The 11281-nt window shown below is 47.4% G+C and overlaps 2 protein-coding genes across 4 annotated transcripts; one reads left to right on the plus strand and one right to left on the minus strand.

The window, feature by feature from the left end:
* Positions 1-909: 909 nt before the first annotated feature.
* On the minus strand, positions 910-2804 carry c1ql2 (complement component 1, q subcomponent-like 2). The gene is made up of 2 exons (XM_031852227.1): positions 2001-2804; positions 910-1379 (listed from the first exon to the last, which is right to left on the minus strand). The coding sequence occupies exons 1-2, from the start codon at positions 2598-2600 to the stop codon at positions 1200-1202; spliced, it is 780 nt and encodes a 259-aa protein (XP_031708087.1). The 5' UTR covers positions 2601-2804; the 3' UTR covers positions 910-1199.
* Positions 2805-7906: 5102 nt separating this feature from the next.
* steap3 (STEAP family member 3, metalloreductase) lies at positions 7907-11261 on the plus strand. 3 transcript variants are annotated; one of them, XM_031852104.1, is made up of 5 exons: positions 7907-7986; positions 8734-8976; positions 9479-9745; positions 9832-10356; positions 10462-11261. In XM_031852104.1, the coding sequence occupies exons 2-5, from the start codon at positions 8749-8751 to the stop codon at positions 10675-10677; spliced, it is 1236 nt and encodes a 411-aa protein (XP_031707964.1). In that variant the 5' UTR covers positions 7907-7986; positions 8734-8748; the 3' UTR covers positions 10678-11261. The 3 variants fall into 3 exon arrangements, with proteins under 3 accessions (XP_031707964.1, XP_031707967.1, XP_031707966.1); XM_031852107.1 differs by lacking the exon at positions 7907-7986 and adding an exon at positions 8006-8025; XM_031852106.1 differs by lacking the exon at positions 7907-7986 and adding an exon at positions 8036-8056.
* Positions 11262-11281: the final 20 nt, after the last annotated feature.

Here is an 11281-nt window from a genome sequence, read left to right on the forward strand (position 1 = left end):
ATGCGTTTAGAATGTGTTCTACTGACCTCTTCGGACCATCTCGGCTCATTGTATCTCCTAAAACAGGTCCGGCTCATCCGGTTGCGCAGTGTTCCTGTCTAAGTTGTTGCTCCCCCGTTTTGCCATGTATGCTGATGATGCACTTATTTTTGGGAAGATAACAAATAAATAAATAACACGGGAGAATGACGGTAATTCGTGCGTCAGTATTTTAGTAACCATTTGAAGGCCTGGTCGCACCAGAAAGATGCACACCTGTGCAAAGTATTTGGTTGTAGAAGCTTGAAGAAGTTGTGAGCTACTGTAGCTGGCAAGCTAACGGCTAATATGCTAGCCAGCTGAGAACATGCTAGTGCTAGTCAGCCACAGTAGCTTGTATCATACTCTGTAGCTCCCCTGGGGTCAAAGACGATGTCCCGGTATTGATTTAAGAGCCTTGGCTACAAGCTAGCAAGCTCGTTAGCTAAGTCGCTAACGGGACGACAAGTTCACTGTTTATTTAAATGACTCCTGTCTCGTAACTACTGCAAAACACGTCTCTTTAGTGAAACAGTGGACGCTACTAAGCTTCCCACATTTTGGATACTTCAACTCTCCGTTTACCGTCGGGTCTGTGGTGCAAATCTGTGTGAAGTTCAATAAAGTTGAAAAATTAGCATGTAATTTTACCGCAAAAGAATACACTAAGTCGCCATGAAATGTCCTCATGTTAAAATACTGGTGTGACCGGGCCTTGAGTCCAAAACCGCTGATCTGACGTTCATTTCATCTCTTGATTTCTTTCCCCCCCTCTTTCTTTCTGTTGCCACTCGAGCCTGAAATATTAGGTGCCATTAATACACTCAGTGAGCAGCCCGCTCTGGGGCTGAGCTCTCCCCCCCCCCCCCTAAAGTATTTTGGAAATGTGTCAAAGGAACTTAAGAATGATGCCTCCTCAGCTCGGGGCATGCTCGGGGTGTTACTGTAGGTCTGCAGTAGTGAGACACATACTCTGGTGACAGTGGAGCAGGAGAACTCCAGTCAAATCAAACACATGTACAAAAAGGTCTCTTTCGCCAGATGAACAGAACATAACGGTTGCAGATAACAAGCCTGTGTGTCGTGGGACGTGTCTTCAAAACGAGGACAAAACATGTTGGGCTTTTTGATGGGAACAGTTCTCGGTGCTGTATGTGTACCGTCCGGCATGGAGTCGTCGTCTAGTCGGGGTACAGGATGAAGCCGGAGAAGGTGCTGTACTTGTTGTTGTTCCCGCCGTGCGCCTTGCCGCCGTCCAGCTTGACGTAGATCTCGTCCCCGGAGTCCAGGTGCAGCACGGCGCTGTTGCTGGCGTAGTCGTAGTTCTGGTCGGCGTCTTGGGCGATGGCGCTGGCCCGTACCTGGGGGAGAGGAGGGGGAGACAAATGGGACGAGACTTCATGAGTTGACGAGAGAATAGAAAGTTCACGTATGGCCGAGAGGCAAAGAAAAACAGCAGTGGTGCAGCTTTTTAAAAATAGACACTCAAAGGGAATGCTGGGTAAATTAGAGGTTAAAACCACTATAGCTACTCTAGGATAGTAACACATCAAATAAATCTAATTTGACTGAGACGCTTATGCATGTTTGCATTTAATCCCCCTTGCAGCATCTTTAATGCCCAGTGATGATGTGATCATCTGACCCTTCATCCAGCTGCAGCTGTAAACATCTGCCTCATCCAAAAAAGGGGGGTTTGCGCACACAAACAGAGCGTGTATACATGCTCGGATATGACCAGAAATATCACTGGATGTTACCCTGAAACCATTACTCATGAATAGTAATAATATGCAGCTATATAAATGGTGTTAATGGGAATAAAAAGATCAAGCCTAGTGTGATGCCGTGCGCTTTTTGAGTGTTAAATTGTGATGACTCTGGAATGTTGTGTTGTCTTTATTTAAAAAAATTAATTGACTACATTCTGCTGGTTTCTATACGTCATCATGCCGCCCCCCCCTGGTCATCGACACTCTCACCTGCCCGTTTTTACACAGGTCGGCCCACATGCTGGTCCCGTCCCCTCCCCGCATCAACACATGGTAGGTGAAGAAATAGATCCCGGACACATGGCAGGTGAACTTTCCGGTGCTCGCGTCGTAGTGGTTCCCCAAGTTTGTGATCACGTCATCAAACTTCAGCACCTCGTATCCCTCGTGCGGGTTCTTCAGGCCGACATAGAACGCGATCCGGAAACCGTTGGCGGAGGAGTTCGCACCGTCCGCCTCGCCATTTTCGGGACCGGCGGGTCCGGACACCGCGGGGAAGGCGAGTCGGCCGCCGCCGCGCTGCCCCGGTGGTCCCCTCGGACCCGGGGGTCCTGGCTCTCCCGTTGGGCCCCTGGAGCCGAGTTTGCCCGGTCGCCCCGGCTCCCCGCGGGTCCCTTGCGCCATGGGTGGCAGCGGAGCGACGCCGTTCACGTTCTGGATCACCTCCATGGCGGTGGCGCCCCCCGGTTTCGGGGTGTACGGGTCGCAGACCATCCGACAGGTGCCCATCATCTCGTAGTAGTGCGCGGAGGTCTCGGGGGCGCGAAGCAGCAGCAGCGGGACGGCTACGGCCAGAGCCAGCAGAACCATCGCGACGGCGGTCACCAGGAAGACCAACCACTTCCTCCGCGCGGTTCGCGGACGGAGGGACGACAGGAACCCCGCGGAGCGTCTCTGGGGGGGAATTGTGACGGTGGACGGGGGGGGGGGCTTTTTAGGACGACGAAAAACAAATGGAGACCAAGTTGATGAAGTGCGCGTCCCTCGGCCCGGCTCGTCTAATTGGCGGCTTCGAGCCCCTTGGGCAGCGGCTGTGACCGGGGAGCGGGTGAGCGCGTCCTGGCTGGATGGATAGGTGCGCGCGGACAGCGGGCGGTCCAGCTGCGGTCCAGCTGTCAAAGTTAGCGAGGAGAAGACCGGAAGATAAGGGGAGGTGGCCTTCAAATTAAAACACCGAGACGGGTGGTGCTTATGAATAAAGAATAGCAAGACATCAGCCGAGTAATTTAAAGCAGACACACAGGTCTGCTGCTGTTTAATGACAGGAGGGTGTTCACTGTCAGCCAGGCGGATCACAACCAAAGCGGAAGTTCATTTTTAATAAGCATTCATTAAGATGGGAGACTGCACATTGTCTGGTCATATTTATAATTTGCAGTCAGATGTCAGAAGGCCACTGCCAACATTTACTCAAGTACTCAAGTACACATTTAGAGGTACTTGTACCTTACTTGAGTATTGCCATTTGCTTTATATTTCTGCTCCACTACAATACAGAGAGAGGTGTTGTACTTTGTACTCCACAGCTATAATTAGCAGGCAGACCTTTGTAGGATTAACTTTTTTTTACAAATGATCAGTTTATTAAAATATGATGCATTGTGATGCCCAACAGCATGAAGCGGTTTAATGAGTGGCACCTCGACCGTGTATCATTAATAATGATTCAAGGCTCTAACAGTGACCATGCTGCATAATTCACTATCAGTAATATTTCTGCATTTGATATTTGACTTGAGTATTTCCAGTGTGGTTTATTGCAGTTTTACTTTAGTAGACTTTTGCAGGCTAACTTCCAAATATGAATATCAGGAGACGTGATTATTAGACTTATAAACAGAATTTTAACAAATGTTTTATTTTGTAATGCGCAACAGGAAGTGCTCCGTTTCGTTTCGACCGGCTTGACAAGAGGTACAGCCGGTGCGTAAAGTTTAAGTCCGCGCAGTTGTTATTCAAGATTGCACAAATTATGTATTCAGCAGAAGAACACCCACATATTTACATGCGGAAAAAACATCTCGATAATACTCTACTTGAACGTATCACTCCATGCATATATACATAGCCTTAAAATGCCAAACAATTGCATAGTTATTTTCATAAGTCTCAATGGAGCTGGTTTGTGTTTTCTTATAGGTGGAATACATTCGAGGTCAAATATTACCATATAATTTATTCACCCATTCCCCTTTTGGAAACAGATCCATAAATTCTTCAGTTGCAAGATTAAGGATTTGGATTTATGTCAAACCCTTCCACACATATAATCATAAGTCGGTGTTGAAAATGTATTTATATTTTTAATCTTTTTGGGGAATCCATTATATTCCATCTATAATAGACTCCCCCAAATCAACACAGAAATTCTTGAAATATTTCAATTTTTCTTTTTTAACATTAATATATAAAAACTAAGAAATAAAGCTTAAAGACAAGTTTAAACTTGTGATGGCAGCAAGTATATACATCCAAATATTTGACTCAGACCACGAGGGGACTTTTCAAAGTCAGAGCCGATGGCTGAGGGCAGGTTCACTGATGTGGTGACAACGTGAAATGACCAAATGCATTGGTCACTTCACACACTCACACATGCACGCATTTAGACAGAGAGAGAGGGGGTAGCAGATAATATATACAGGAAACGGAGCGGAGATGTCTGACGGCTGTCCACACCTTCAGCTCCGAGCTCCCCAGCTGCAGGGGACTCTTTTTGATGTCTTGTTTCGCGAGGTGGAGAGCCACGGGCCTTGAATTTTGATTCTCCGGGAAAATTAATATTCCCCCTGTGCACAGGCAATCATTACTCTATTGCATACAGATGTGTTTTAAATACCTCGTTAGCCTCTTTTCTTTTTTTCCCCCCCAGTGAGGCCACCATGCACTTGTTCTAACCGCGGCGGTTCATGAGCACATCAGCTGAAGGAAGAGCTCCATCGGGACCGTTTCCATGAGTGAAATGAAATAACGCGTTGGGGCAGCCTCGTGATTCGGATCCGCTCCGAAACCAAATGGGCTCTTCCTTGACCCATGCTACACCCTTCCACCAAGTGTCGTGAAAATCGGATGAAAACAACCTCCTTGTCAGAGGTACATAATTAGACTATCAGCGATGCCTGTCATTGGTTGTTTCCAAAGAGCACAAGCTTTTGAGACACTCAGTGAAGAGAGCATTTGCTAATTGAAAATAAAAAGCATCTATTGATTTTGTCCCTGGAGCTCAATCACCCCTTCCCCCCCACCCCACCCACTTGAAGGACCTGAAATACTCCAAAAGTGCGGGTTGGGAACTAAGCACCTGGAATTGGAGCACAGGCCCCACATCCATAGCAGAGGCTTTAGAGCTCAAGGCGATGTTGGGAAATCTTCAGGGGCCGGAGACAAGGCTTAGCTGAAGCCCCACTGCAGAACTCCCCCCCCGCCCCCATCACCCCCTACCCCCTAAGCAATTTTCAACCCGTGCTCAGCTCAGCTTTGACTCCACTGAACATGTCTCCAGCCGAGCTGATCATGTCTGAAGGTGACAATCACAGGGGGGGGGGGGGGGGTCAAATCTGAGGACAGCCCCGGCGAAGCTGGAAATTTATTTAGAGTTTTCATCGACAGCGGACGGCGATGGTCATCCGCGAAAAAACAAACGAGCGCAGATAGGCACGCGGAATTCGGCAGTATGCGAGTGCAGGAGTGACCTTTACTCGGGGTTAGTACAGTGAACTGTATCTTTAGGCCGTGGTGAGCCACCGCACCACACGCTGTCCACACTGTGTGCTGCAGCTGCTGAGATCAAGCCACCCCGCGGCGCTTCCATACGTCTAATCCAAGCCGCATGTTAGCGGACTGCTGTGTCACAAGTGAGACAAGTGACTCAGTCCATCATCAGCTGCCTTTGGACTTTAAACTGTATCCATTCAGGTAAACACTACAGACAACACCAGGTGGATGGAGTATTCAGACCCTTTACTTCAGTAAAAGTAGTGATACCACAATAAAATAATATCAAATACAATATTACATGTAAAAGTCCAGCATTCAAAATTAAACAAATCCCTGTTTTTATACGATTTGGGGCATTTTTTTTCTCATGTAGCCATTCAGTAATAATCTCTCTCTGTGTAGTTGTTTTTATTGGTAGTGGCGGAGTCCGCCATTCCCGTGCTGAATTCACTTGAATCACGATGATTGTTTTTGCATGATGAATTAACGTATACTGTGTTACTTCGCCGTGAGAAACTTTTAACCGAGCCACAACAATGCAGCGGTGAGAACCTGCAGCATCAGCTCCTGTCTCAACATGTGTCCCTAATCCCAGATGAAGCACTGAAGACACCTCCGCCCTTGAAAGCACAGAAACAAATGTCTTCCCCCATGTAACGCTTTGACATTGAAGCCCTGTCAGATGTTAACATGACTCTACCTGTCCACCTCAGGCTAACCGTCTACGACCGTGCCTTCACTTCTCTCACATATTTCCCATCCGACTTTGTGATCGCCGGGGTAATAATAGTCTATGAACCTTTAAAACAGCATCAAGGAAAGGTTAAGAGACCCTGCTGTGTGCCACTGCTACTATTTGTTAGCTTAACATTTTCAGACCCAGATCACCAGGCTTGCCTCAGGGAGAGTGGTAAATCTGTCCCCACCGGATCAGAATAACCTCAATTGATTTCACTTGTAAGATTAATGGGTTACCGCACCGGGAGATGCCAGTAATCAATATGAAAAAACTCCAAATTAGATACGTATGTCAAGGACTGTGACCTTAAAGGTGCAACATCCCAGATTGGGAGCATTTCTGTTGCCTCTCAACATGGTGGCGGCGAGCCGGTGGCTAGCAGCTAACGGTGCAAACTACGGTGAAAGTGCTTACCATACAAATTAAATAGGAGTAGAACAGATATTTAACTGTGACTAGCACGGAAGAAAATGGCAATTGTTGTTAGTTGTTATGGTGACGACCACACCGCAAAGTGTTGCAGACTTATCTGGCAAGTTATAGGTAGCTAGCTTGCCCTCATTTTCTACCACCAGTGAATCATGGCGGGATTACCAAGCTAACCAACTAGCCAGCTGCCCACCCGGTAGCTAGCTGTCTTGCTAATTCCACGATATCTAAATGCTACACGGGTTACAGACAGTGAGCTGAACAAAGATGTCACTCGGGTCGCGACAGCAATGTGCTCGTCTATGCTTTGCATGCTGTGTGGGTAAAGCATTAAGTTGTTAAATTGTACTCATTTAACGCTACTTTAGCTCTCTACGCTTCGTAGCGGTACACCCAAAAATGGCAACCGCTCTGAGAGTGACTTCATTCTCTGCTCGGGTTTGACATAACTATATATCTTTACGTAGCAAATATTTGTTTGCTGCTATACTAATGTTCAGAATGTGAAATACAGCTCCTTTAAGCATTGTAAACAAACACGAGGCCATGGCCTAGAGAGAGTGAAAGAGAGGGTGGCATGCAGGCACTGTGTGTGTGTGTGTGTGTGTGTGTGTGTGCGTGTTTGTGTGTGGTGACACTGATGCAGTGCTGCGGGCCAGAGGGGTTCAACCTTTTGCAAGTGGCAAAGGCAGACTTGATGAAGTCATGTTGACAGCGCATGGCCCACGGCCGGACATCTTTTTAAAACACTTTTGCTTTTTTTTTCATTCTAATCCCACGGCCTGTTTATCAAACACACCGACAGCAGCAGATGGAGTCCAGTGAGAAACTGCTATTAAAAGTCTGTGCCTAATGAGACAATAACAAAAAATTATGACACTTTAATTCTTTTTTTATTTTATTTAACATCTTAATTTAGTGGATTATCACTCAACGCAAAGTACGGAAAGTTAATTAAGAATATATGTTTACAAACCAAAGTATTGGACACATTTGTCTTTATTTCTTTATACATTTTTATTTGGTGTAAAGCAATTTATAACCACTGTTTTGATTATTTTGATGTCTTGTAAATTAAGTTTTTGTGTTGTTGGTGTAATGTAAACAGTCTGTTATATAATGTACAATACACTCCTGGATCATATTTATTGTACTTACACAGCTGGAACCCACTGCTCTCTCTCTCTCTCTCTCTCTCTCTCTTTATATTTTTTATCTTCTGCACACACGTGGAGGCGTGGCCGTGGAGGGGCGGGGCTTTGGATTGCGCGTCACGTTATCAGGAAGAAACGTTCACAGAAAAGAAGCGGGGTGAGTAAAGTCCCTGAAAGTAGCTACAAATATCGCCTTGTAAGTTCTAACAGAAGTTAAATTGTGTTAGGTAAGCTATCGCTTTTATGCAAATGTCCGTGTGTGTTTACCTGCGTCGTCCTGTTTGTTGAGGAGAGGAACTTTATTCGGAGCAAAGTTTCCACGAGTTGAGTCAAGGACAACAAACAAGATAGGTGGCGTCAACTCGCGTTTCAGTGTGGATTTATTGCAATTAAGTGTTTTGTCGCTCGGCTCTAATAAATCATGCAACAATACTTGAAACTATTTCCGAAGAGTCTTATGGTGAATTCGGCTCATGACCGGATGATTTAGAAAAGCTGCACTGATATAAAACAAAGTACATTTGTACTATTACCAGTGCTAACGTAAGTACCGCACGTTGAGGGTGTATTGGTTTTAAACTGGAGTTCGTCAGGAAGACTGGCAGAATAAATCTTAGTGGTTATTGTATTAATATTATGGCATCCAGTTTCCTGTGCCAGCTGGATAGACTCACTGTAGAGTTACTGTCCTCAGAATGTGTAATATCTTTTATTTTAAGTATGTTATTACTTACAAAAGGAAGCCTCTAAGGTCTAGACCTAACAATAACAAGTGAATATCCTAAAGGCCTATTAAAAGTACTCTGCTTTTTATTCCCTTTTCTATTTCTTGACTGTGCATTTTAGGAACCAGTTGAGGTAATATGGGTGCATATGAACAAACCTCCATGTCCTGTCTCTGCAGATTCACCAGTGCATTATGCCTGATGAGATGGCGCGGCCTTTAATCCGAGGCAGAGGTGAAGGAGGAGGCTCCCGGCACCTTGAGGCCTCCACGTCTGAACACGGCGCCCCAGTTGTCGGCATTCTTGGCACGGGCGACTTCTCCCGCTCACTGGCCAGTAGGCTGGTGGCCTCTGGCTACCACGTGGTGGTGGGGAGTCGCAACCCCAAGCGCTCTGCGGCTCTGTTCCCCGAAGAGGCCGAGGTGACAACGCTGACACTCACATTCACACTCGCCGCGTAATTGGTGTTTTGGTTTTTCTCCCTATGGTGATGATTATATATTTACTCTGTCTTTACCCATGAGGCATGATAACTGTTATTATCCTGAATAGATACGCATCTATTGTAGTAGAGAACAAAGCAGTTAATCTGACATGTTTTTTTTAAGTTTCCTCTTTATATCGTCACACCGTCAGTTGACACAACTCTCATGTTTGTGTGCTAATGTGAATCTAGAGCCAGGAGACGCTTAGCATTAGGCCTGAAGCAGAGGGAAATATACTATATCATACTATACTATATCATATCATACTGTACTATATCATTCTATACATACTGTAAAGTATACTATACTAGGTATACTAAGTGTTCCAATGAGGATGAATGTTAGAATGTACAGAACTTGCCAATAATATATTCTTTTGCTAATAATTTAGTTGATCACATGATGCTATGATGCTCCTGTGATTATGTACTTCCTCCAGGTGACGTCCCAGATGGAGGCAGCCAGCCAGGCAGACCTGGTGTTTGTCGCGGTGTTCCCTGAGCACCACTCCACGCTGGTGGAACTGAAGCCCACGCTAGCCGGAAAGACACTGGTGGATGTCAGCAATGGTTTAAGAATCAACCGGGACGGGCCTTCGAACGCCGAGCAGCTGGCTGAGCTGTTCCCGGAGAGTTCTGTAGTCAAGGGGTTCAACACCATATCGGCCTGGACGCTCCAGATGGGACCTCGGGATGGAAGCAGGCAGGTAGGATACATCAGCTGTCCCTTGTGGTTCAGATTTTTTTAAAAGAAAAGAAAAAAAGAAAACCCAACATCATCTTCTCTCACCAGATCTTCCTGTGCAGCAACAATAGCAAGGCCAAGAGCTCGGTGATGCAGCTCTGTCGCAGAATGGGCTTCGTCCCCGTCGATATGGGCCTCCTCTCCTCCTCCCTGGAGATTGAAAACCTCCCCCTCTATCTCTTCCCCTCCTGGCGCGTCCCCGTCTTCTGCACCCTGTCCCTGTTTGCCTTCTTCTACGTGTACAACTTCCTCCGCGACGTCCTGCAGCCCTACGTCACGGCGGGTAAGAGCGTCTTCTACAAAATGCCCATCAACACCGTCAACGTCACCCTCCCCGCCGTGGCCCTGGTGATGCTGTCGCTGGTCTACCTGCCCGGGTTGTGTGCCGCTCTCCTCCAGCTGTGGTGGGGCACCAAGTACAACCGCTTCCCCAGTTGGCTGGACCGGTGGCTGAACAGCAGGAAGCAGCTGGGGCTGTGCAGCTTCTGGTGCGCGGCGCTGCATGCCATCTACAGCCTGTGTCTCCCTATGAGGAAGTCCGCCCGCTTCAAGCTGCTTATCGCTGCTCAACAGGTGAGGGGAAGATGCAAACCCTGATGCTCCATACATAATGTGTACTCTAAATACCCCCACCCTGGAGACAATGAGCATTCAGTTTTTTTACTGTGTGATGTCCAGGTGAAGGGGGGCGACGACGTCTGGGTGGACGCGGAGGTGTGGAGGATGGAGCTGTACCTGTCAGCGGGCATCATGGCCCTCGGACTGCTCTCCTTGCTGGCTATCACCTCGCTGCCCTCGGTGGCCAACACCGTCAACTGGAGGGAGTTCAGCTTCATACAGGTACACACACACACACACACACACACACAAGCAGTGATAGTTCTAGTTACATAAAGAAGTGTAGAATCTAATATCTCCCCCCTCCCCCGAGTGCCCCTTTTCCTATAAATATATACCGCCACAAGGCTGGGTTTCTATTCTTCTTGGACGCAGCAGGGTAAAAGTCAGATGGGATTAATACAGACTGACGGCCAAAGACTGCCAGCTGTGACACTTGACACATAAACATACAGGCTCGGGCATCACGCTGATGCGGCGACAGATGAACACCACGTCTCCTACATGCAAACACTGCGTCTGCACTCCTGCAGCTGCCCCAGATTTGCCGTTAAACTTGGACTGTGACAAAGCCATCAGGAGTGTCGTGACTCACGCACTTCCTCCTCCTCCGCTGCTCCCTAACCCCCCCCCCCCCTCATAGCCTCCGTTCCTCCAGCGCTCGGGGCCCTTCGGTGGTCTCCTTTTCATCTTTCAGTTCGGCTAATCCGGCGGCCGTCAGATTAGCCGTGTGCCCGACAGCCGGCGCGTTGAGAAGCAACCCTCTCTGCATCTAGATGTGCCGCCCGCAGCAGCAGGACAGTGTGTTCATGGGTGTTATCTGTCGTGCCCATGTGCGTGTTTGTGTCGTGTGTTCGAGCATCAGTCTCATGCACGATTT

This window comes from Anarrhichthys ocellatus, unplaced genomic scaffold (assembly GCF_004355925.1).
Source record: "Anarrhichthys ocellatus isolate YVR2014 unplaced genomic scaffold, GSC_Weel_1.0 scaffold12, whole genome shotgun sequence".
Classification (NCBI taxonomy): Eukaryota; Metazoa; Chordata; class Actinopteri; order Perciformes; family Anarhichadidae; genus Anarrhichthys; species Anarrhichthys ocellatus.